This window comes from Ascaphus truei, chromosome 3 (assembly GCF_040206685.1).
Source record: "Ascaphus truei isolate aAscTru1 chromosome 3, aAscTru1.hap1, whole genome shotgun sequence".
Taxonomy (NCBI): domain Eukaryota; kingdom Metazoa; phylum Chordata; class Amphibia; order Anura; family Ascaphidae; genus Ascaphus; species Ascaphus truei.
The window spans coordinates 214,323,855-214,351,551 of NC_134485.1; the positions used below are offsets into that span (position 1 = coordinate 214,323,855).

At 43.1% G+C, this 27,697-nt stretch overlaps 1 protein-coding gene across 4 annotated transcripts in view; it reads left to right on the forward strand.

Annotated features, from left to right (window-relative positions):
- The window catches only part of CD47 (CD47 molecule), a 90,969-nt gene extending 64,785 nt beyond the window's left edge, over nucleotides 1-26,184 (forward strand). For 2 of the 4 annotated variants that reach the window (XM_075590079.1, XM_075590082.1), the window contains 3 exons: nucleotides 2,623-2,721; nucleotides 5,105-5,136; nucleotides 24,261-26,184. In XM_075590079.1, the coding sequence (XP_075446194.1) occupies nucleotides 2,623-2,721; nucleotides 5,105-5,136; nucleotides 24,261-24,338 (209 nt within the window). In that variant the 3' untranslated portion in view covers nucleotides 24,339-26,184. Of the gene's footprint in view, nucleotides 1-2,622; nucleotides 2,722-5,104; nucleotides 5,137-9,517; nucleotides 10,879-24,260 lie in introns of those variants that run through there. The other 2 variants (XM_075590080.1, XM_075590081.1) reach the window with 2 other exon arrangements.
- The last annotated feature ends 1,513 nt before the right edge of the window (nucleotides 26,185-27,697 follow it).

Below are 27,697 nucleotides of genomic sequence, written 5' to 3' on the forward strand. Positions count from 1 at the left end.
ACTCACACATAATTATTTCCTTTTCTCAGGGGGTTTCTATCTCCAGATGCATGGGACTGCTATGGGCACTTGCTTCGCACCTTCCTATGCAAATCTGTTCATTGGTCGGTGGGAAGCTTCCCACGTGTTTGGAGATAGAAACCCCTTTCGCAAACACATACACTTTTTTCGTCGCTATATTGATGACTTGTTACTGATATGGAAATGCACTACAGATGAACATGCACAATTTATTATGGGGTGGTGTCAGTGTGCAGTGTGTGAGTGCGTGTAGTGAGTGCTTGCGTGTGTGCAGTGAGTGTGTGCTGTGAGTAGTGAGTGTGTGCAGTGAATAGTGAAGAGTGAGTAGTGAGTGTGTGTGTGCTGTATGTGCAGTGTGTGCGTGCGTGTGTGCTGTGAGTAGTGAGTGTATGTGTGCACTGAGTAGTGCAGTGTGTGCAGTGAGTGTGCATGTGTGCTGTGAGTAGTGAGTGTGTGCAGTGAGTACGTGCATGCAGTGAGTGCGTGTAGTGAGGGCGTGCGTGTGTGCAGTGAGTGCGTGCGTGCAGTGAGTGCGTGCATGTGTGCAGTGAGTGTGCATGTGTGCAGTGAGTAGTGAGTGTGTGTAGTGAGTGCGTGTGTGTGCAGTGAGTGTGTGCAGTGAGTAGTGAGTGTGTGCATGTGAGTAGTGTGTGTGCAGTGAGTGCATGCATGTATGCAGTGAGTGCATGCGTGTGTGCAATGAGTAGTGAGTGCGTGCAGTGAGTAGTGAGTGCATGCAGTGAGTGAGTGCATGCATGTGTGCAGTGAGTAGTGAGTGCGTGCATGTGTGCAGTGAGTGCGTGCATGTGTGCAGTGTGTGCGTGTGTGTAGTGAGTAGTGTGTGCTGTGAGTAGTGTGTGTAGTGAGTGCGTGCATATGTGCAGTGAGTGTGTGCATGTGTGAGTAGTGAGTGCGTGCGTGCAGTGAGTAGTGAGTGTGTAGTGAGTGCGTGCGTGTGTGCAGTGAGTGTGTGCATGTGTGCAGTGAGTGCGTGCTTGTGTGTAGTGAGTGTGTGCAGTGGGTAGTGAGTGCATGTGTGCAGTGAGTAGTGAGTGCATGCAGTGAGTGTGCGTGCAGTGAGTAGTGAGTGCATGCATGTGTGCAGTGAGTAGTGAGTGTGTGCATGTGTGCAGTGAGTAGTGAGTGTGTGCATGTGTGCAGTGAGTGAGTGTGTGCATGTGTGCAGTGAGTAGTGAGTGCGTGCATGTGTGCAGTGAGTGTGTGTGCTGTGAGTAGTGAGTGTGTGCTGTGAGTAGTGAGTGTGTAGTTAGTGCGTGCATGTGTGCAGTGAGTGCATGTGTGTGTGCAGTGAGTAGTGAGTGTGTGCTGTGAGTAGTGAGTGTGTGCAGTGAGTAGTGAGTGCGTGCATGTGTGTAGCGAGTGCGTGTGTGTGTGCAGTGAGTGGGTGCATGTGTGCAGTGAGTGTGTGCAGTGAGTAGTGAGTGCGTGTGTGCAGTGAGTAGTGAGTGCAGTGAGTAGTGAGTGCAGTGAGTAGTGAGTGCGTGCATGTGTGCAGTGAGTGAGTGCGTGCATGTGTGCAGTGAGTAGTGAGTGCGTGTATGTGTGCAGTGAGTGTGTGTGCTGTGAGTAGTGAGTGAGTGCTGTGAGTAGTGAGTGTTTAATGTGTGCGTGTGTGTGCAGTGAGTAGTGAGTGCGTGCATGTGAGTAGTGAGTGTGTGCTGTGAGTTTGCGTGCAAAAAAAAAGCTGTTTGTGGGTTTTTTTTCCGAAAGGGGTCTGATAGTATGACCCACATACTGTTTGTTCCAGGAGCATTTAATCACGTACGCCATATACAGTATTGTGTATTGCAGTTCAAGCTCCCGTTTATTTTTTTTTAGTTTGGTTTTTTTTACTTCAATAGTTCAATGTGGGCAATCTCTACTTTACGTAAAGAACTGCATAGCTGCCGGTCAATTCATTCTCTGTATTGATCGGCAAAGTTTGGCGACATCTTTAGATATGGGGAATGTAAATGGTTGCTATAGTAACAAGCATGCTTGTTAAAATAGAATACAAGAAAATTGGTCTTTCAAAGTTGTTGTTTTTAAAACAGAAAATGCTAAAAGTATTTTTTCTTACTACAGAACTGATTTATTAAAAAAAAAACACACATGCAGGATATTGCTTGAACTGCAGCTTTAATAAGTTCCCTCACAGCATACTCTTTTTTTTGTTGTTGCTTGAGATGATGAAAACCCTTGTTTTTTTACAGCCATAAAAGTGCAAGTAATGCATCTTTTAAGACTGCATTTATAACAACTAGCCTTTGAGTATCAACACCCCTGTGATCTTATTGCTTACCTTAAGCATATTCCTACAGATAGACATTTGTTTCTGCTTTTTACTGTTTTTGCATTGTTATTTTGTGATGTTCTTTTTATGCTGTTTTCTTTTGTGTAATTTTTCTAGTTTATATGCCTTTATTAAATGCAATACATTTATGAGTGTTGCTCTGTTGCGCTTCTTTTAGATGTAATGTAACACAGATTTATATTAACAGGAGTTGCAAACCATACCAATGTTTTTGTCAGTTAGAAGTAAATTGCATTACAGCTTTATAGCTCAAATAAAAGATTGAATGATTCTTTTTTTTTTTTCAGACTGCATCCGAAAATATGAATTCCTTATAATAATTGGTATATCAATTTGTACTGCGACTTTACTTTCAAATGTGATCATTGAATTAATCAGATACAAAGGTAAGTCAAACATACATACATATATATATATCTATATGTATCACATACACACAGTATATACCGCATGAATGCCTATATAGAAAGGTTACTCAAAGCTGTCATATATATATGCTATTGTATCAATAGACAGCGGTGCTCCAAGGAAAATGGTAATATAAGAACAACAAAGAAAAAAGTATCCAAAGAGGAGCACACAGGTGCACCATAAAGAAATAAACAATTTATTAATGCAATGAAAAAAAGGGAGAAGATAAAAAGGAGGGGGACTCCAAACAAAACTCCTCTAATCATCAATGGGACAACCAGGTGGATACTGGATACACCATACAGGTTAAATATGATCTATATTCTGCCCAAATAAGAGACTGATAAGTCATGCAGCAAAGGTGATGTAAACCCTCATAAGAGAAGTGGTACCCATATATATGGCAAACACAGGGGCAAGATGAAAAACAATCTAATGCATTCTCTTTGGATACTTTTTTCTTTGTTATATATATACATATATATATATATATATATATATGTATTATGTGTATATATATATGTATTCTTTTTCCCTCGTGACTGCCAAGGATTACCAGGTAATAGAACGTTACTAGGCCTTTGAGTGACTAATCCCAAACTGACTGTGACACAGGTCTGAGACCTTTGTAATCTTCCCATGGCGGCGGGAAGAAGGGCGTGAGACTAGCGGTGGGGGGGGAGACAAGATGGGAAGAAAGTGTAAGGTAGTGGGAGCCACTGAGGGTGGCCTAAGATCTAGAACAAAACGCATTGGAAACTAGCAGTCAATGGAATAGTGAATTCCTGGGGAGGGGGGCCTTTTAGCCCGAGAGGGGGGACAGCAACCGGCAACATGGGATATTTAGTCCAGGGTTGCTTTCTGCAATTCTTGCTGGAATGTACCTGTTATATGTTTTTTTGGTTGAACCAGTGACTTTTTTCTTCTTCCTGCTCGGAGTCTGATGACATGTGGGAGAGAGCACAGGGGGCGTTGCCATTAGGCTGCGGTCCCAGTAATGTCTGTGACAAGCGCGCCCGGCGTGGGGGGGCGGCGCATGTCACAGCGCCAACTGCGATCTGCGGTCTGACAGGGAGAGGGGAGCTTGCGACGGGAGGGGGCGTGGTCGGGGATTTGCAGGGGCGTGGCCATTACGTCACGCGGCTGGTTCGCCCTTATTGGGTGAACCGCCGGTGGGGGCGTGACCACGCCTCCGTCGCTAGGTGTAAACTCAATTTTATTGAGTTGGGAAAAACCCTGCCGCACGGCGCGGCTGCACCTTCTGCGTGACGATGCGTAGTGGGCCCAGCCCCATTGAGGGGCGGTGCTTACACACACAGTGCACGCCGCGCCGTGCGCACAGAGTGTACTGGGACCGCAGCCTTACCCTGCTCTGCTGTGACTCGCGCGCTTCGCTCAATGAAGCGAGTAACCTCCTAGGCGCCCGACTTTTTGTGTTTGGGAATCATTTCCTTCGGTTCCGGGGACCCTCCGATGCCTGGATTGGTGGTCGAGTGGGATTTATATTTTATGCAGTGGAAGGGTCCTGGGAGCTACAGGTTCATGCTGCCATTCCCTGCAAAGCTGCGCATGCGCCCTCAGAATACATATTTTTTACATGTAAAATAAATCCAAATTATCAGACATTATGTGACATTCTTAGGACTTTTTGCATCAAGCAGTATAAACGTTTAACACTTTTCAAAAAGGGTAATTTTAACTCTGGGTTCCTTTATTTCAATGTCTTAAAGCGCCTTACTTCACTGAGTAATCTAGGCAGGGCCAAACAGGAGCTCATAGGTGGGGAGACAGGGAGTGTACAATTCTAGTAACATATGAAAATGTAGGTCTACCAACTGTGTAACTTTTCTTTCTCTTTGTGCCAATTAAATCTGCCATGTTTTGATTGTGATAGTTTCTGCTCCTAAGGATCTGCATAAAACACAAGGAAAAAGGTTAACAGGTTTCAAACATTGTATTTGAGATATGATTTGTGGTTTCAAAATATAGTCATGGGGGGAATGTTATTGACTTTCAATCCATAACTCTGCATTTCTCTTTTTTTCTACTTATTTAAGTTTCACCATAACTTTCAATATGTTTTTTTTCTCCAATGATTACACAAGACACAGATGAAAAGAAAAACAATTTAAGTGCTGCATTTTTTTGTACTTTTTTGACTGATGTAAAATGAAAAAATATTTTCAGCCCGATGCAAAAAAAGTGACAGCATATTTTATATAATACTGATAAACATTTTGAGAAATGTATGTTTTTGAGCATCTGTGTCATTATTAAACCATTCATATTTTCTTTGACAGCATGAAATGGCAATCTTTCATGGTCTAGCTTATTAATAATATGTCTTTTTTTTTGTAGTATATAAAAAAATGGCAGAAGGATCAGACTTGGTAAGTAGGAGTTTTTGCACGTCAGAGCACTTGCTTTAGACCTACTGTATGTTCTGTGGAACCCTGGAGTTCTTTCAGGGGTTGTGTGAAAGTAATGTTGAAATGGCAGATATATTTTACTCTTCCATACTCCATCTCTGACATTCACTAATCTATGATATGGGGTTCCACACAATGAGTCCACGTTAACTGCAATTGTATTTAATGGCAGGCAGCACAGAATCACGATGTGATGACCCATAACGAATAGCGAATCTCCCATTAATCTTACTTTTTTGCTGTTGTTTGTTTGTTTGTTTGAATAAATCTATTTATTAGTTTTTGAATAACACGAAACAATATAAATACAATAATTTGCTTTTTGTTTTTAAATGCAATAATTGAAAAAGGTTAACAAATTCTACACAGTAATATTATAAAAGACACAACAACAAAAATCAGACGCACTCCAATATCAACTAAAAATCATAGATGCGTGGTGCTAGGGACCATATACAGAACAGGTGTTGTGTAAGAAATACTGTATAAATGAATATTCCTATGGCGAAGCCTGGATTGCATATCTTGAAATGAGGGTAGGTACTAGGTGTGGTATTCTGGTTGGTTGGTAAACTGTTGCAGCGTCCATGTTGATCCAGATTCCAGGCAGTCTAGGTGTGCCTCCGTCAGTGTGATACAGGATACAAGATGAGAAGGAAGAAGCAGAGCACAACCAGGGATATCCAAAAAAATAAATAATTAGAAGGAAAGTGTGTTTTCCATAAAATCATTATTTATTGGTCATGATAGAGAAAATAGCAAGGTATTGCCCTACCTACGCGTTTCACGCTACACAGAGCACTTTCTCAAGGTATACATATCAAATCATTACCAATATATTTATAGGTGAATAATAAAATAACTTAGAAATCCTAAAATATCACTGGGATCCAACCCACAGCGTGCAAATTGTCATCAGGTGTGTAGGGATGACGTGTGCGTGCGCCCACACCACGAACGCAAACCCTGCCTCCTACATCCAATCCGGAGCGACAGCAGGTTGAAGCCTGTGGGGTTCGCGCTTGCGCGATACCTAACTCCTGGCATCCATGCTGTACAAACAATGGAGAATGCCAGTAGAGCAGGGAAGCAACCTGTGCATGCTCGTGCCCACACCCACTCCCCCCTCACCCCCCCACGTGATAGGCATCACAGTGATGCGCGTGCGCCCCCCATACACCCAGAAGCTAAGCCCCGCCTAGGTGCCGTGCGCACACACAGCTATGAGTGAGAGCAGAGGGAGTACGCATTTGTGCAATAACAACCCATAATGCCCACACCATCGCTGAAAGTAAACACAACCCGAGGCGTGGGAGCAACAGGACAAGTGGAGGTGCACGCGCACCAGAAAGAGGCCCATCATGCACACGTGTATGGTGGCCCCTTACATAAACTATATTATAATAAAAAAAACTATATTGAAAATATATAATAATGAACCAAATCAAAAGAAACAGAACTACCACACAGATATACAAAGATGATCCAAAGGGGGTAGTCTGTATAAAATATGACTTTACATATGTACATTAACACCTTAAGCTACTTTACTAAGGAATCACAGATATGATCATATTCACTATGAAGTTATATTAATATGCCAGATTTTTACATAACATAAAATATATATACACATGATGGTCACATTATTTCATATATTACCAAAAATATATATATGTGACCACCATATAACTCATGTCCCTGAATTTGACCAATATACCAACCCCACATTTCATGGTAAAGAATCATGATAAATGATCAAAATCTCCATCAGAGTGATGGTTTCCTAAAGGATTATATAAGAATAACATTTATCAAAACTCGTGTATATATCTATATATACCATGAAATTATGAAGAGGTACCTAAGGTAGAACATCATTGTAAAAAATATCCCATAACAATATAAAGCGTATACATAACTTTTAAGAGTTAAGAAACTTAATAGTTGAAAAAATACTGAGTGGTTGAGAAGATAGTAATAGAGGATAAATAAAGCTATAACAGATTGAATTCATTTATCAGGACATAGAACTAGAAGTAAGTATCCATGGTTACTTAACATATAAACTAATTTATCTAAGAAGGGACCTAAGTCCCAATCTGAGTTTAAACCAAATGGCATCCTTGTCTTCATAGTAAATATCCAAAATATTTAACGGCGGTCCAAGATATTTACTCTGTTTCCGCCCCTGACAGGCAGCGGTACTTGTTCAATTCCTGTAAAGGAAAATGCCCCTATGCCCTTTCAACTACAGCAGGAGAAATGATTGGACACTGGATGTAACAAGTCACCCTTCTCGATGAGTCGCACATGTTCCATTATTCTTACTTTGAGAGCTCGAATAGTGCGACCCACATATTGTTTTCCACAGCGACAGGTCAGCAGATAGACCACAAAACATGTATTACAATTACTAAACGTACTGGCTCTATACTGCCGACCTGTCGCTGTTGATGAAAAGTTGGACCCAGTGTAAATATATTTCCAATCTTCCAATTTGAACATTTATAACTTCCTGCTGGTAACTGTGTGTTTACAGTGTTCCATGACTGGAATAGACTAGGTGATACAAAATTGGAAATAGTTTAAGCCTACTTAAATACAAATTTGGGTCCCTCCTGAAAGATGTTTTTTTTTAATGCCGGGTCAACTGACAATACATTCCAATGACGTATAACAATATTTGTTATTTGTTCAGACTGAACACTATGCTAAGTAATAAACATTGGGGTTTATTGTGGCATAATTTTCTTTTTGTCAGATCTTTTGTCTTTAAACAGGGTTGAACTATCCGTTATTGCTACTTCCTCAAATACCCTATAGAGGGTTGCTTTATTATAGCCTCTATTGAGGAACCTATCAATGAGATCTTTAGACTGTCTTTCAAAATCTTCATGACTAACAATTTAGTTTTAATCGTATAAATTGTCCCTTAAGGATTCCTCGTATTAGGAATTTGGGGTGGCAGCTGTCAGCTCCCAAAAAGGTATTGCGGGAATTGATGTTTCTGTAAATGTTACTTTGGATGGAGTTGTGCTGATCGATAAATACAAATAAATCCAGATATTGAATATGATGTATACCATCTCAAATAAAAGTGCTCTGTGCTAGTGAAAGTTCGGATTTATCTAGAAAAAATTTGACAGCTGACACCCCTTGATCATGCTGTTTCACCGTATAACAAGGACGTGATGTCCAATGTGACCCATAGAAGATTATTTTCCCATGTGACAGATTCTAGTTGTTGAAGATCACCACTATCCCTTATATAGGAGGGCAAGGCATGTACAAATTCCTGCAGGTATGTATCCACATATCTTGAAACACCATCTCCTGAAGATCCAATACTAGCGACTATCGGCCTCCCAGGTGGGGAGACCAATGTCTTATGGATCTTTCGGAGATGGTGAAAGATTGGGATAACCGGATGTTCTTTATACAAGAATTTGATTTCCTTTTGGTCCAAAATACCGAGGATTTTTCCAAACTCCAATCAAGATCTTACTGTAACTCCTTCAAAAAAGGGACAGTGGGATCTCCCCTAAGGACCATATAGAAATGGGATCCTCATGTATCTTAAAGCCACCATCTTATATTGCCAGCTGTCTAAAATAACAATAGCCCCTCCCTTTTCTGCCCCCTTTATGACTATATTTCTGTTGCTCTTTAGTGTCATATGGGCAGATTTTTCATCTCTGTTGAGATTATTTATGGGCTGATTAAGGTGAGAGGTCTGGAAGGTATACCCCTCTTGACTAAAGGGTAAGATCCCTTTCTATGAGCTTTTTAAATGTAATCAAACTATTCCCCTTGCAGTGTGCAGGATAGAAACAAGACTTGTTTTTTTAGGCCAGATGGCCTCCTTCCCAAAAATGTAGCGGGATCAATATAACTTTCTTGTTCATCAAGTAATTCGTTAAGATCCTGCAGATTGCAAAGGTCTTTAAATGACACTGTACAATGCTCAAAACTCAAAGGGTCTGTTTGTTCATCTCCAAGGGAAGACATGATGGAACTGTCAGCAGTAGTTAATGTGTTTTAGGGTTATTTTCCATACATAATTATACAGATCAACAATAGTTTCACATAAATTGAAATTTGTGTTAGGCGCATATTTAAATCCTTTGTCTAGAACTGATAGTTCTGCTGGTGTTAATGTCACTTTAGAGAGATTAAGAATCCCTGAAGATTGGATTAATGATTCATCTTTCTTTTTTGTGGCTATGGCTATGGGGCGACACCTTCCCTTTGACCCCCTTCTTGTCCTTTTGGGGCACGAGAGTTTTTTGAAGTACCTTGCTGAGATCCAGATTCACTGTCTCTACGGTTTTGATTCCAGGAATTGCGTCCATCTTTATCCCTCTGACTGGCCTTGACTCATGATGGATATATCCTGTGAAAAATTCCTCTGGGGAAAAAGAGCGTTATTGGAGGCATCAGAATCACCACTAGTTGAATGTGAAAATGATATGTTCGTTTTAAGGATTGATCTTTCCTGTTCCTTTGGCTGATTTTTATTTCCTTTATGTGAGGTGGATGCTTTAGGTCTCCTAAGCGATGTTGGTCTTTGCCAAATATAAATTTGGTTCTTTTCATAGTCCACCTTGTCCCTCTCGTATTTTACTTGTTTTTTGGACATGATATCTTTTTCCATTTTGGAAATGTTAATAGCCAGAGTATTATCCAATGTTTGAAATCCCTTTTTCTCTTTATGTGAATGCAACTTATTTTATATCGTCTTCACATCACCCTCTGATATTATGTTTTCTTTTAATTTTGTTCTAACGATGAGATCCATAATTTTAAATGAACATTCATTTAGTATTTCAGTCCATTCTTTTTCAAAATCTGCATCCGGAAAACCAAATGAAAGGGATTTTTTTCATTCGTAAACCACAAAGTATTCTTTGTGTTTTTGTATTATTTTGCAGTGTTATAATATCCCACCAGTTTCAAATGTCAACGGACAAATATTTTTCCAATTTTGTGAAGAGAAGTTATAAATCCGTAAAATCATCACAATTTGTTTCCAATTTGTTTTCAAACACTTGTTCTGCTTTCTTAGTTCTCACTGCATTGTCTCTACAATTGGAGGTATATAATGGGATATCTTTTGATGTACTAGCTTCTGCAGGTTCCATATCCATATCTGACCAATACTATTTCTTGTGATTTAAGATGGTATAGGGGTATCAATCAATATGACCCCACGTCGATGTAGATGTAAAATATGTGCCAAAAAAAGAAGGAATAAACGCACTTTCCAATGTAAGGTCAAGCTACCCCGCAACAACATCCACTAAAAATCCTAGATGCGTGGTGCTAGGTACCATATACAGAACAGGTGTTGTGTAAGAAATATAAATGAATATTCCTATGGTGAAGCCTGGATTGCATATCTTGAAATGAGGATAGGTACTACAGTACAGTAGGTGTGGTATTCTGCTTGGTAAACCATCAAAATGCAGGACACAATCTATCCAGAAACCAATGTACTGTAATCACCCCAAAAGAGTACCTAATGTCCTTACAATCACAGCGCAAAACATGTAGCAAGCAAAAACTCACAAGTCTGCTGCAGCGTCCATGTTGATCCAGATTCCAGGCAGTCTAGGTGTGCCTCCGTCAGTGTGATACAGCATACAAGATGAGAAGGAAGAAGCAGAGCACAACCAGGGATATCCAAAAATAAAGATAATTAGAAGGAAAGTGCGTTTTCCATGAAATCATTATTTATTGGTCATGATAGACAAAATAGCAAGGCATTGCCCTACCAACGCGTTTCACGCTACACAGAGCGCTTTCTCAAGGTATACATATCAAGTCATTACCAATATATTTATAGGTGAATAATAAAATAAACAGAAAGCGCACAGAGCGCACCGGGGGTTAAAAACCAATAATAGTATAGAGCTGTGCTCTGCCCATAGGATAACATGCATACTATGAGTACCTGTGACCCACCAAAGATCACATAACACCTAAGTGGTGTAAGAACAATTTATTCATATGACATAAAATAGATGATAAAAACACATGTAATAATTAAAATAAGGTCCTGCTAGACCACAACACTTCTATGCAGACGGTTCTATGCAGACGGTCCTTCCTTGAGTGACAGTGGGGGGTGGTACATCCTATTGTAGCTGGGACAACGGGGTGCCTGCCTCCTCGCTGTACTTAAGGGCAGGACCACCCTAAAGTTAGTTGCTCCTTCCCTCTAAGGAAGGCAGGTCACACAAATGGGAGCCTGAGATTGGGGCCTTCCCTCTGGGGAGAGTGAGTGTGGACCATACCTTTGCCTTCCGCTGGGGAGGTGGGAAGAGCCAGGATGGCTGCGGGTGCCCTTGGCCTCTAGTGGCGGTCCAGAGACCATCATCCAGTGAATACTGACAGACTGTATCTGGCAGAAGACTGCTGTATAACTGTTACTGCAGAGGGTAGTAATAAACCCGTTCCTGTTTTGCAATATACCTCCTGTCTGGTGCGTGACCTTAGTGGGGGGAGAGGTAATAGTTCTACAGTGGAAGATCACCTTCAGTTCCTGGAGTTCACGGCAGATGGAGGCGCTGCACTGCTAAAGAAATATGTGGGGTATGAACCCCAGAAGTCTGTTCCTGTGTCCCCACTACCATCGGCGGACGACTCAGCCCTCCTGTTGCCAGCTGGTATATGCACCACACATAAAAATAAAAACTGCGCACAAATTGTGTTAATCTAATATAATGTGCTTGTGCTAATATAAACTTATACTAATAAACACAAGTGATATTGTGATTAATGTGAATAAAGTGCACCAAGGTAAAATACTTTTCACCTTAACAATAAATGAATAGAAAGTCTGCTGCTCGTCAGTATTGGTGCCTCAATACCATAGGTCACATGTAAAGAAAAAAGACAGCGCACGACCTCCCATAGTGTAAAACAGTAAATTATAATACAATTATTTATGTGGTAATAATATGCACGTACAGCAAGGATAATTTAGTTGGACAGGACATGTTTTAGGTACATGTTACTGCTCTAATGGTGTTAAGTAGTCATCTGGTGAGTTTCCGCTGTTTTCACGATTCCCCTGCTCCAGTCACTTCAGATGATCTTTAGGAACGCTGCACAGGGCTTCAATCCAGACACACCATCCAGGGACACGTCTACTTGTTAGATGTTCAACAAGCACAATGTCCACATAGAGCGGCAAGCTCGTGCCTCTTTAACAATATACCGGAACAGAATACCTCTCCCCTATGATCTACTGGCTCAAGGGATTCCCTTACACAGAGCTCAAGACTGCATGGCGCCATTTGCAGCACTCCTGACGTCACTGAGTCAAGCCGCATGAACGGTAGACCCGCGCTGACTCAGTAAAGATGCCAAAGGCTAACCGAATTAGTCACAGTGGTATGTGGGGGAGGATACTTGCCAACAAGCTGTTTCAGTCACAATCCTACGCGTTTCGTCAGTAGAACCAACTTCTTCTTAATAGGATTAAGTGTGATAAATGAATATCCAGATGTTAAAAAAATCTTTATGTTTTATCTTTGCAGAAACAGAAAGGGAAGAACCTTCCTATGAGAAAATGAGTAGAGATCTCTCCTCATTTTCTCATAGGAAGGTTCTTCCCTTTCTGTTTCTGCAAAGATAAAACATAAAGATTTTTTAACATCTGGATATTCATTTATCACACTTAATCCTATTATGTCGCAGGATCTAATACACCATCCAATACTGCTGATCTCTATATAATTACTTAAGACTATCTAGTTTGTATTATACAAAGTCAGTATAAGAGGTTAAGAAAAATGCAAACAGCTAGCACCAATCTCAATACACTAACGGGATTGGCTTAGACTAATTGACACACAAACGTGAGTGAGCATATTAAGCCACCACATCTACGTAACTTTACTCCTCCCCTGACGAAGTTTGCTGAGACAAACGAAACGTGCGTAGGGCTTGAGCGTCACGACGGTGGCGTCAATGTAGGAGGCGGACAGAATCAGCTGTGCAGCTATCGGCAGTATCCCATTACCAGCGCAGCGCCATCACTATACGGTTGTATTATTCCTGTTTTCAGATCTAAGCTTTCTATTACACCCACTACCATCTAACATTGATTGTGTGTATATGTATGCTAAGCCGACTTGTGTAGTGACTGCACTATAACCTTGAGCTGCTATACCAGGTCGCAGTGTGAACACAGCTGGGATCCGTGACGCTGAGTAATTCATGGTCACGCATTCCATTCTGGCTTATAAGTGCAGATTTAGAATTGCAGCAGGAGCTGGATACTATGGGTTATTGTAACGCCTGTATGCCCGCAGACCTGGCCAGTCCCCAGTACTGAGGTGGGTAAGGTTATAACACACACCCACAGCTTTGAGGGCATGCCGGAGTGTGGTAGTGCGTTGCCGGGCCTGTTGAGAAAAGGTAGCAGATACTTGCAATGTCCTGGTGTAAGGAATCCGCTCCACGGTTTACTGGTTACCTTACCTTGCAGACCGGTGCAGTTCTGGAACAGCTTTCCTGAGGTTTGCTGCAGCCTGGATTCACTCAAAGCAATACACACTCCCTCTGGTATCTACTGCAGCTGTGCAGCCTTTCATTGCAAACTATACTTGCATTCACTCATTAGGGGCAGGACCTTCACACCCCCGCCGGGGATTGGCCCGCTGGCCTTTAAGTATTGCTTGCCCATAATGCTCCTTGCCGAGCATAGTCCTAACTGGATGTCAACTGTTTTGCCACAAGCTCTCGCTTGTTCTCCTTTGCTGATACCAGGTTCCGCCCTGCGTCCTTCAGCTTCCTTCAAGCCGCTTGTTCTCCCATGCTGATTCCAGGTTACGTCCTGCATCCTTCAGCTCCCTTCAAGCCGCTTGTTCCCTTATGCTGATACGGAGGTATTCCCTGCGTCCTTCAGCTTCTGTTCCCCTGTGCTGAAGCAGAGGTTTCGTCCCTGCGTCCTTCAGCCTCCTGGATTCCTGCACTATAGTAGAGGTTTCGTCCCTGCGTTCTAAAGTCTCCTGGATTCCTGCACTGAAGCGGAGGTTTCCCTGTATCTACAGCTTCCTGGTTCCTGGGGCCTACTCTTTCCCTAATATAGAGAGGCCGTGTCCTGGTTCCTGCGCTGAAACAGTGGATTCCCTTGCCCGCTCAGGACTTTTGCGTTGTAGCACTGGTGCACCCGTGCAGCAAGACGGTGTGCTATTCTGGTCTGCCTACCATCTCCTGTGACCAGCACCATGGGCCATGGTCGTCGCTCGCGCAAAGGCCAACCCCGCGCTCCTAAGCTGAAGCGGGTCTCTCCTATCTCCTTATTGCCGAACTCCTGCATGGACAATGTTTATCCTGACGTCTCCTGTTCTGACCCTGGCTTGTACAACGACGACGCTGTCTTCTCTAATCCTGATCCTGCGACATATGACTACGAACTGCGCAATCCGGATCAGCCTGCGCGGTCTCAGGTCGGTGCTTTTACAACCCCACCTCAGCCTCGCGGTCCGACCCTGGTTTGTGGCGAGCAGAACCCTGACACCTGGGTATGAGAGTTTGGATAGTAATGTCCGTGTGCCAGAGTACAGGGGTAATAGAGAGCAGCGTAATCAAGTCCATAAGCCAGTGTTCGAAGATAGGAGAAGGCAGCGTAAACGTATCCGAATGCAGGGTCCAAGGGCAGGAGAAAGCAGGGTAATTCAAAGCAGAGTTCAAGCCAGGGAGATCCAAAGGTAAACAGGGACAGGAACCAGCACTGAAAGAGACAGGAGAGCCAAGCTTAGAGACTGCACACACATGGGTCACAAGAAGCTATACAGAGCAATGAGCCAGAGGACAGACAGGGATTATAAAGGAGGGAGCACTAATGGGAGAGAGAGGAGGAGCAGAGTGTAGAGTGAGGGGTTGCAGAGATAGGTCAGAAGGAGAAAGGGAGGAGACAGGTAGATCAGACAGGGAAATGGCTTGCACACTATGAGGGGCAGAACCAGGGCTCAGGGAAGACCTACAAGTGGAGCATGTGCGCGCGCCTTCTGTAAGGGCTGGATGCACGCGCACAGTGTGTGCCAGGGAGCGTGAGGAGCGTCAAGGGGGCGCTCGCCAAGGACAGCGACGGGGCAGGAGGAGCAGCTGAAGGAGGTAACGTGGCAGGAGAGGGATTCGAGGGGCGCCGCGAGCAATGAGTGCCGCGGGAGGAATCGGGAGTTTGGGGATAAGTGCGCACCTTGCAGGGAACGCGCATGACCGCTGGGCGTGCGTCCGGACAGGGCGCAGAGAAATGGATGCGGGAGGAGGAAGAAAGAGATGAACGAGGAGGCGGAGGAGGAAGGTCAGAGGCAGGGAGAACAGGGGTGACGGGGACACATTGAGAAGCAGGAATCCCCTGAACCGTCACAGTATCCCCCCTTGAGGATCGATCTCCGGTGATCCTGCCATGGCTTCTGGGGAAATTTTCGATGAAATTGCCAAAGGAGTTTGGGGGCGTGAATATGACGAGAAGAAATCCATGAACGCTCCTCTGGACCATACCCCTTCCAATGAACGAGGAACTGTAAGTTGTTTCTGGACCAACGGGAGTCGATTATGGAATGAACCTCATATTCCTGCTGTCCGTGAATGGTCACTGGGTTTGGTTTACGAGAACGGTCCAAAAAGTGGGAGTTTTGGATGAAAGGTTTGAGCAGGGATACATTGAAAACAGAAGGAATCCTCATGGTGGGAGGAAGTGCCAAACGGTAGGCGACTGGTTTAATCTTCTGAATCTTGAAGGAACCCAAGAATCTCGGGGACAATTTCAGAGACGGGGTCTTGAGCCTAATATTTTTTTAAGACAACCACACTCTGTCTCCGGGTTTAAATGAAGGACCCGGTTGGCGTCGTCGATCTGCCTTAGTTTTTTGTCTTGAGACGGCAGTTTGTAGAGTCTTCAGAATCTTCCTTCAAGAGTTTTTTTTGAAGAGTAGAGACATGAGAATCCGCTGCCGGAACACCAGAAGGGGAAGAGGAGAGGGGAAGACTGCTAGGGTGGAATCCAAAATTAATGAAGAAAGGGGACTCTTGCGTAGATTCATTTTTAAGAGAATTAATTGCAAACTCGGCCCATGGTAAAAGATCACCCAGTTGTCTTGAGACTCGGAGACGAAACATCTGAGATACTGCTCTAAGGTCTGATTCATTCTTTCCGTTTGACCGTTGGTCTGAGGGTGATATCCAGAAGAAAATAGAAGGGAAATCCCAAGAGAGAGAGAAAACGCACACCAAAATTTAGAGATGAATTGAGAACCTCTGTCAGAAACAATTGAAATAGGCACACCGTGTAATCTGAAAATTTCTTTAGAAAAAATATCAGCCAAAGTAGCAGAATTAGGAAGGCCCTTGAGGGGAATAAAGTGTGAATGCTTGGAAAATCTATCTACAACAACAATAATGGTATTCATTCCTTTAGAATTGGGGAGCTCAACAATAAAGTCCATAGAGATATGTTTCCAAGGTTGCTCTGGAATGGGGAGAGGCAGGAGGAGACCAGAAGGTTTGTGATGAGCGGATTTACTCTGGGCACAGACCGGACAAGCTTTGGTGAAATCAATAATGTCTTTGTTCATCCCAGGCCACCAAAAGGTCCGCTTAATAAGATCCGCTGTTCTCTTGAAGCCTGGATGACCGGCAGATCTAGAAGAATGTCCCCAAAGAAGTATTTTGTGGCGAAAACGTGGAGCTGCATATAAGCGTCCCTCCGGCACCTTAAGTCTCCTGGGAATGTGAACCTGGGCTTTGTTGATTTCATCCAAAATATCAAAATTGTTGGCAGAAATTATGCACTTGGCAGGGAGAATAGATTCAGCGGATGCATTGGAGTCGTTCTCCGTGGCGAACTGGCGAGAGAGAGTATCTGCTTTGATATTTTTGGTACCGGGAATATAAGAAATTGTATAGTTGAAATGGGAGAAAAACAGAGACCAACGAGCTTGACGAGATCCTAATCGTCGAGCCCGTTCAATATACAGTAAATTTTTGTGATCGGTGAGGATGGCCACAGGCTCCTTGGTACCTTCGAGGAGATGTCTTCATTCCTGAAGAGCCAATTTTATAGCCAGTAGCTCACGATTCCCGACATAATTTCTCTCGGCTGACGAGAATTTCCGAGAAAAAAAACCGCAGGGATGGAGCTTCTCCTGGGGAGAGGATCTCTGAGAGAGTACTGCACCAGCTCCTACATCAGAGGCGTCAACTTCTAACGTGAAGGGAAGCGAAGTATCAGGATGCCGTAGGATGGGTGCAGAGACGAAGGCCTTTTTGAGAAACTCGAAGGCGTCAATAGCTTCGGGAGACCAAGTTGTAGGGCCAGCACCCTTTTTAGTCAGGGCGGTGATGGGTAGAGCAATGGAAGAAAAATTACGGATGAACTTCCGGTAATAATTGGCAAAGCCAAGAAAGCGCTGCACGGCCTTGAGAGAATTTGGCAGCGGCCAGTCGAGAACAGATTTAAATTTTTCTGGGTCCATAGAAAAACCCTGGTTAGAGATGATATAGCCTAGGAAGGCTGTGGACGTTTGGTGGAACAAACATTTCTCCATCTTGGCGTATAAGCGATTAGCACGAAGCCTTGAGAGTACCAGTTTGGTATGGCGAATGTGCTCTTCTAAATCCTTAGAGAAAATGAGAATGTCATCCAAATATACGATAACAAATGTTTCTAACACGTCCCGGAAGATATCGTTCATGAACTCTTGGAAAACGGCAGGAGCATTGCATAGCCCGAAGGGCATCACTAGATGCTCATAATGTCCAGATCGCATATTAAACGCGGTTTTCCATTCATCCCCTTCTCTTATACGGATGAGATTATAGGCTCCTCTTAAATCGAGTTTGGAGAAGATAGAGGCTCCTTGTAGACGGTCGAAAAGTTCAGAAATTATTGGAAGAGGATAACGTTTTTTTTACCGTAATTTTGTTGAGTCCGCGAAAGTCGATACAGGGTCTTAGGGATCCATCCTTCTTCTTCACGAAGAAGAAGCCTGCCCCGGCAGGGGAGGTAGAGTTGCAGATGAATCCTTTCTCCAAATTTTCTTGGATGTAAGACGTCATAGCCTCAGTTTCAGGAACGGATAAAGGGTATGACTTCGACTTCGGGAGGATGGTTCCTGGAATTAAATCAATCGGACAATCGTAGGGACGATGGGGAGGCAATACCTCAGCTTGAACTTTATTGAAAACATCCAGGAACTCGTAATACACCTTCGGCAGAATAGAAAGGTTGGCAGGAATGGAATCCAAACCAGCGAGCACAGCAGCAGGAGGAGTGAAAGACGGAGGTTCAGGAGAAGAGGACCACTGGATAGGAACAGTGTCGGTCCAATCTATGTGCGGATTGTGGAGCTGCAGCCAAGGCAATCCTAGAATGACCTGAACGGTGAGAGAATGGAAGATATCAAAAACTATTATCTCCTTATGGCCATCTGCCGTGGTCAACGTAAGAGGAATGGACTCCCAGATGATGAAAGCTGGCTGAAGCGGGCATCCGTAGCTTCAAGTCCAATGGGCGCTTTCCTCTTGACCAGCGAGATCTGTTTCTCAGAGGCGAAGGTGTGATCCAAGAAGTTGCTGCCAGACCCGGAGTCAATGAAAGCTTTTACTTCTAATAGAAGATTTGGGCCCGTCAGCGTTACAGGAAGCAAGAGTTTCTTTGGGAGATCCTTAGGGAGAGAGGGGCAAGAAGAGATTGTACCCAGCAAAAGCCCCTCTACCTTTACTGGGTGTTCCCGTTTCCCGGCTTCAGGGGACAGTACTGGAGCCGATGTTCTGGGGAACCACAATAGAAACAGAGACCCTTCTGACGACGTCTCATTCTCTCCGCAGCCTGTAGTTGTTGGCTACCGATTTGCATCGGTTCAGGAGCGTCCAAAGCCAGGAAGGTCGAAGCAGGAGATCTGTGAGAGACAGAGGAGGGAGGAAGAGAACGTGAACAGTGTTGCTCGTACGTTGATCTATACGTATGCTGAGAGTAATCAGTTGTTGGAACTGGGAGGACGGCCGGGCGTGAGTTGCGACATCATCTTTTAACGTATCAGACAGACCGTGCCAGTATGCTGCGGCAAGTGCCTCGTCGTTCCATTGAGTCTCTGCGGCGAGTGCGGAACTCTATAGCATATTTAGCAGCGGATCTTCGTGCCTGTGAGATGTGAAACAAAGAAAAGGCGTCCGTCTCCCGGCGTGCGGGAGTGTCAAAGACTTGTTGGAATGCATGCCTAAATTTAGGGTAATCTTGGGTCAACTCAGGTTTGTGCTGCCAGAGGGGAGAAGCCCAAGCGAGGGCTTCGCCGGTTAGTAAGGCGTAAATGTAGGCCACCTTGGTACGGCTGGTAGGAAAAAGAGAGGGTGACATTTCAAATTGCACCTCGCATTGGTTTAGGAATCCACGGCAAGCGAGGGGGTCCCCATCATACCGGTTGGGAGGTGGTATACGTGGTCCTGAGTTACCGTAGGTCACAGAGGCAGGAGGTGACGGAGCCACTGGGCTTTCCTGGAGAGACAGGTTTGCAAGCTGTTGCAAAACAGTGGCTAACTGGCTACTGACAAATTGTAAATGTTCCAAGGAAACACCTTGGCCCACCTCAGGGGGTCTGAATTTATTGAGCTCTGCATAATGTAACGCCTGTATGCCCGCAGACCTGGCCAGTCCCCAGTACCGAGGTGGGTAAGGTTATAACACGCACCCACATCAGTGAGGGCGTGCCCGGAGTGTGGTAGTGCGTTGCCGGGCCTGTTGAGAAAAGGTAGCAGATACTTGCAATGTCCTTGGTATGAGAGTTTGGATAGTAATGTCCGTGTGCCAGAGTTCAGGGGTAATAGAGAGCAGCGTAATCAAGTCCATAAGCCAGTGTTCGAGGATAGGAGAAGGCAGCGTAAACGTATCCGAATGCAGGGTCCAAGGGCAGGAGAAAGCAGGGTAATCCAATTCAAAGCAGAGTTCAAGCCAGGGAGATCCAAAGGTAAACAGGGACAGGAACCAGCACTGAAAGAGACAGGAGAGCCAAGCATAGAGACTGCACACACAGGGGTCACAAGAAGCTATGCAGAGCAATGAGCCAGAGGATAGACAGGGATTATAAAGGAGGGAGCACCAATGGGAGAGAGAGGAGGAGCAGAGGGTAGAGTGAGGGGTTGCAGAGATAGGTCAGAAGGAGAAAGGGAGGAGACAGGTAGATCAGACAGGGAAATGGCTTGCACACTATGAAGGGCGGAACCAGGGCTCAGGGAAGACCTACAAATGGAGCGTGTGCGTGCGCCTTCTGTAAGGGCTGGATGCGTGCGCACAGTGTGTGCCAGGGAGCATGAGGAGCGTCGCTCCACGGGGGCACTCGCCAAGGATGGCGACGGGGCAGGAGGAGGAGCTGAAGGAGGTAACGTGGCAGAAGAGGGAATCGAGGGGCGCCGCGACCGATGAGTGCCGCGGGAGGAATCGGGAGTTTGGGGATAAGTGCGCACCTTGCGGGGAACGCGCGTGACAGTTGGGCGTGCGTCCGGACAGGGCGCAGAAGAATGGGTGCAGGAGGAGGAAGGGAGAGATGAACGAGGAGGCGGAGGAGGAAGGTCAGAGGCAGGGAGAACAGGGGTGACGGGGACACATTGAGTAGCAGGAATCCCCTGAACCGTCACAGTTATACTGTCAATTTTTACCAATATAGGCTATGCTTATCCTCCATTGCTACCTAAGGTTATACAGCTACAGGCTGTATTACATGCCATGCTACATTGTAGCTTGTAGTTTGAGGGTTGTTATATTTGTTGCATTATATGCTTTCCACTGTCCCTAATTACTACTGTACGTGGCAACATCAGGTCTTGTTATATTTAGCAGTACCAGTTAACTTATGTGGCCATAATAAGGAGGTGTCAACATTGGCAAGCAACACTGATATCTTGGTAATATCAGCTGATTCCATATCATGCTATTAATTTAGCAGCATCTGTCTGATAGGGTTCTGTACATTTGCAGATTACTCTATATTTACAGGTTCTTTTTACTATTGCAGTATCTAGAACATCGTAATACGGCTATATATGTATCGAGTTAGCATTATAATGTAAAACTGGTTAATTAACCAGTATTGCTATACCCTAACAACCGCCTACCTGGGGATTTTAACCTATTTTATGTTTATATTTTTAAACGTTGTTGTGTATTATTGAAATAAAATGTTGTTATTCTAGTGCATTTGTGAGAACAATACTCACCTTGATGTGTCGATTCAAGGGGAATTAACTACTCCTCCAGTGGGTTATTGTATACCCCAACTACTACGGTATTCATATCATACTTTGAGTGCAGCAATTGGGGTTCTTGTGTTAACCAAAGGATAACTTTTGTTTCTTAACATTTCTGAGTGCACAGATGCAGCGGACGTTATTAGAACATTTCACGCGTTGTATACCTCGGAATAACCATGTCATGCCGCGTGATTTCTTCCAAACGTACCGCCTTAAGATGCATGTTAGCTCGTGTTTTTATCGAGTGCAGAAAATGGCATTTTAGCATTGTTTGCAATACCGTGAAGAAACTTAAGTGGGCGATCGCGAGTTATCTTAAAAAATCCAATTACAGCAAACCTGTCTTTTATTGCCGTACAGTACTTCAAGTGTGTGTGTATTGTAATTGTAATTTTCATATTAACGCTACGAGTTCATACTGTATAGTGTACATGGGAAATAAGTCCTTTCTGATGCTCTTTAGCCATACACAAATCCTCTAACTGTAGATTAAAAATGGGGAACAGCAAGACAAGGCAAGACTGTGGAGGCAGAGAAGAGATAAGTACAACGCAACTGGTTCTGTGCTCAGCCAATTTGCCAGTGGGGAAGCAAAGTATAAGGCTGTGTCCCCGCTAGCGCTGAGCTTGCTGAGCGGGCAGCGCTTGGTGAGGTGACTTGCATATATAAATATGCAAGTCCCCGCTCACGCGATGCGCGCCCGCACACACGCTCAGCGATGCGCTTACATAAACAAAATTTTCATACTTACAAGTGTGCTCAGCTTCCCCTGCATTGTCCCCCCCGGCCCCTCTCTGCGAGTGCTTGCGAAAATTTAAAGGACACCCGCGCTCATGCTTGGAGAGCTCCCCAAGCATGAGCGCGCTCAGCGCCAGCATGGACAAAGTCTAAGTAGGGGAGAGCGTCCAATGAACAACCTGAGCCTCACATACTGCCTATATTCTTGCGAGCGGTATCAACTGGGTTAAGACGCCACCGGAGTAAATACTTTACTCCAGTGTACAATAACAATTGGTTAACTGAGGAAGAAGTTCATAAGCGACTTGAAAAAATTAAAGTAAATAAGGCACCTGGCCCCGATAGCATACATCCAAGAGTTGTCAAGGAGTTAAGCTCAGTAATAGCAAAACCATTATATTTAATATTCAAGAAATCCATTTCCACAGGCTCAGTACCACAAGATTGGCGTAAAGCAGATGTGCTGCCTATGTTTAAAAAGGGAGCTAGGTCACAACCGGGAAATTACAGACCTGTAAGCCTGACTTCAATAGTAGGGAAACTACTTGAAGGTTTAATACGGGATAATATTCAGGAATACCTAATGGAAAACAAGATTATTAGTAATAGTCAGCATGGATTTATGAAGGATAGATCTTGCCAAACTAACCTTATTTGTTTCTTTGAGGAGGTAAGTAGGAATTTAGACCAGGGTAATGCAGTTGAAGTGGTCTACTTAGATTTTGCAAAGGCTTTTGATACGGTTTCACACAAGAGGTTGGTGTTCAAAATAAAGAAAATTGGACTCAGTAATAATATATGCACCTGGATTGAAAACTGGTTAAAGGACAGACAACAGAGGGTTGTCATAAATGGAACTTTTTCAGGTTGGGCTAAAGTCGTGAGTGGAGTACCTCAGGGATCGGTACTGGGACCCCTGCTTTTTAACTTGTTTATTAATGACCTTGAGGTTGGGATCGAGAGCAAAGTCTCCATCTTTGCTGATGATACTAAATTGTGTAAGGTAATAGAATCAGAGCAGGATGTAATTTCTCTTCAGAAGGACTTGGAGAGACTGGAAACGTGGGCAGGTAAATGGCAGATGAAGTTTAATACAGATAAATGTAAGGTTATGCATTTGGGATGCAACAATAAAAAGGCAACTTACAAATTAAATGGAGATATATTGGGGGAATCCTTGATGGAGAAGGATTTAGGAGTGCTTGTAGACAGCAGGCTTAGCAATAGTGCCCAATGTCATGCAGTAGCTGCAAAGGCAAACAAGATCTTATCTTGCATCAAACGTGCAATGGATGGAAGGGAAGTAAACATAATTATGACCCTTTACAAAGCATTAGTAAGACCACACCTTGAATATGGAGTACAATTTTGGGCACCAATCCGAAGAAAAGACATTATGGAACTAGAGAGAGTGCAGAGAAGAGCCACCAAATTAATAAAGGGGGTGGACATTCTAACTTTCGAGGAGAGGCTCGCTAAATTAGATTTATTTACATTAGAAAAGAGGCGTCTAAGAGGGGATATGATAACTATATGCAAATATATTCAGGGACAATACAAGGAGCTTTCAAAAGAACTATTCATTCCACGGGCAGTACAAAGGACTTGGGGCCATCCCTTGAGGTTGGATGAAAGGAAATTTCACCAGCAACAAATAAAGGGTTCTTTACAGTAAGGGCAGTTAAAATGTGGAATTCATTACCCATGGATACTGTGATGGCAGATACAATAGATTTGTTCAATAAAAGGTTGGACATCTTTTTAGATGGGAAAGCTATACAGGGATATACCAAATAAGTATACATGGGAAGGATGTTGATCCAGGGATTAATCTGATTGCCAATTCTTGGAGTCAGGAAGGAATTTATTTTTTCCCCTTTATGGGGTTTTTTGTTTGCCTTCCTCTGGATCAATAAGTATAGATATAGGATAAAGTATCTGTTGTCTAAATTTAGCATAGGTTGAACTTGATGGATCTACGTCTTTTTTCAACCTCATCTGCTATGTAACTATGTAACTTTTTCTCATTGGTTTAAACTGTTTTTATCTGTTCAACTAATTCACCATTTTTTCCCCTCCCATTACAGATCACCAGATTTGAACGCCATCGAATTGGTGTGGCATGCTCTGAAGGATCATATCAGAAAAGTTGTGAAAAAGGATGAATTAGCAAAAGGAATAATGAGCTTCTGGAACGACATACTCACGTACAAAGATGCAATAACTATATTGATCATATTGCTAGCGTGTTGCCCGTTCTTTAAGAGTGTAATGGGGGTGCCACCGGAATGTAGTAAGGTACAGATGCAGCCACGAATATTAGAACACTTTTACCTGGGAAATTCTGGGAGATTCTGGGGCGGTCTCACAGTAAATGCCTCAATATTGTCTCAACATTTCTGTGAGATTCTTAATCGCCCATAGGATTAACACAGCGGGGGGGTCTCTGCAGTCCCATTCAAACTTAATGGGACTGCAGGGCCCCCCACTGTGTTAATCTGATTGGCCATTAAGAATCTCAGAAAAATGTTGAGGCAATATTGTAGCAATGTTGAGGCATTTACTGTGAGACTGCCCCAGAATTTCCAAGGCAAAAGTTCTAATACTCGTGGCTGCATCTGTACTGTACTGTACTGTAGTAAGGTAAATACAGGTACAGAAAGTATGATATAGGTAAGTATGGCACTCAAAATAACCATTGTAACCATTTTATGTCAGCCCTTCCTCTCCACTTTCTACTGTACAGTATATACAGTATTATATACAGTACAGTATGTACACTACATTTGTATTAGACGTGTGTGCTGTCTAACCTACAGTAGTATAGTTATAGTTATACAGTATATAGTTACAGTACAGTATAGACATTTAGTATAGAAATACATAACAATATAGAGCGCAAACTGAAATCCTCACATACTGTATATATAAATAAGTGAGTTAGTGCAGCCTAAAAAAAATGGTTAGACGGTAGTTATGGTCCAATATTGTGAAATACTCAATGCCTTTAATGCACTAATACAGGTGACATTTTTTTTTTTATGTTCAGAGCTGCAGCACTACAGGAAGTGGGCGGGGATGTGCAAACATATTGTAATGTGTGCATACTGTAGTAACAGTCAGTAATTTGCCCTAATCCCCCCTCTCTCAATGACAAAAGAACTACAGAATGCAATGCAGCCATTATAAAGAAGATAAAGACAAGATTGTAAATTTTGAAGAAAAATTGACCTACTGTATTGTTGTATTATACCTTTTTCCTTTATTATCCTGTACAAATAAAATTGTTCCTTCTTTAAATTGATCAGAATCATTTGAACCCCCACACCCAAATAAAAATAACAATATGCCACCTCATACAGTACAGTACAGTATATATTACAGTAGAATTAAAAAGCAAGTGATTGTAAGAATGGCAAAAATTGTTAAAGTAGCAAAACATGCTTCACAATGGTTTATTAACACCAGTACTTCAATAAGCCAATGTCGGGGGGGGGGGTATGCCTCTTTTTTTTTTAAGACTTGAAACCAAGAAGGACTTACAGTACAGTATCACACTCATCCGGGTGTGCAGGATTATACTGTACTTGTACCTGTAGTTCACAGACATACACGCATGCGCATAAATGTGGTGACACGCATATGCGTTTCAACAAGGTTCGATTGCCTTTTGCAACTAAATTAGTCCGTCTTTGTCTAATATGTGTGCGTCCTTGAATCCACTCACAGAAACTGTATGAAAAGAAGAGCAAGCCTAGCAAAAGTTGAAAGTATTGAATAATAAATAATAAATATAGATTCAAAAGATATACATTTTTAGATTTGGGGTTTCTTAGCAGAATTAATTACACATGCAAGTCTACTGTAATTATTCTGCAAAATGCACCGTCAAACAGTAGTGATGATTACTGACAATGTAAAAAAAGTATTGAATATGAAAACATAGCATCATACTGTATAAGGTTTTGTATAAAGCTCACAATTGTTCTCCCCTAATCAATAAAAATTGCACAGTCATTTTACATTTTTTGCCTACTTGGATTTTTAAATCAGATTCACACTACGCAAGCAACTTTTAAAAAAAGCGATATTAGAGTTCCCTTAAAATTCCTCCTTATCTTTTGTCACTTGATGTCAAAGTTTATTTTCGGGGGGAAAAAAATGATGCTATTATTTCCGGTATTGTGCATGCTGCATGAGTACAAGCATTGATACTGTATGACAAGCATACTGTACACTACTGTAGTGTCATTGGGAAAGCAACAGTTCAAGCAATACCCTACAATTAAAAAATATATATTAAAAATAAATAAGTTCTGTACGATGAGAACAAACTTCTGATAGGCTCTGGCTCTTGAGCCCGCCCTCTCCCTAGCTGTCCACCAATTGTATCTACTGTAGTAACTGCTCAGTCAATCATATTGCAGGACTACATTTTCAATAATGCTGTGCAAGAATTGAATTACAGTAAATACAGTAACCCTGAGCAAAGCGATTGATTACAGGAGAGCGCACCGATCTGCAGCTTACTGTAACTAATCACTTGTCTGTGTGCATATTGTATTGATGCACATGTTTTTTTTTTTTAAAGATTTTTTTTAAACACGGCAGCTTGAACTTCAGCTTTAAACTTAATACTGTACTGTATACAGGCATACCCCGCATTAACGTACGCAATGGGACCGGAGCATGTATGTAAAGCGAAAATGTACTTAAAGTGAAGCACTGCCTTTTTTCCACTTATTGATGCATGTACTGTACTGCAATCGTACATACATGCATAACTGATGTAAATAATGCATTTGTAACAGGCTCTACAGTCTCCCCGCTTGTGCACTGCTTCGGTACAGGCAGGGAGCCGTTATTGCTGTTCAGGACGTGCTGACAGACGCATGCGCTAACTGCCGTTTGCCTATTGGGCGATATGTCCTTACTCGCGAGTATTCTTAAAGTGAGTGTCCTTATAGCGGGGTATGCCTGTAGTGTATACAGTATACTGTAGTACATTATATTTACCTTCATTATAAACTTTGCCAAACGGTTGAAGATGATGTCACTCCTGTAGTCTGCATTATAGTTGACAGGTGACAGCTGGCCTGCTACACTTGTAGTTGACAGCTGATGTAGCTGGTAATCAATCATGTTGATAAGCATGCTGGTACGTGTAATCTGGTTGGAAATCAGGCTCAAGCTGGACATTTTGCAGGTCATCTGGCGCGGCCAGGTAGAAAGGATTGCCATTCACCAGGTTTTCACTGACGGTCAGACTGTTATTGTAAGCCGGTGCTGGTACATTGCTGGATTGGGATAGACTAATCTTACATGGATTAAACCCGACCTTTGTCCTTTTGCAGTTGCCATGATCAAACATACTGTAAAAATCTGGGACCACACACTAATACACTCTTCTATCTCCTGGTGGAGGGGCAATGCGGATAAAACAATGATCGTTAGTTAAGGTTTGCCTTACCGAATGCTTCCACCCACGAACGTCAGGTGAAAATTTGTTTACAAAAATCATAGT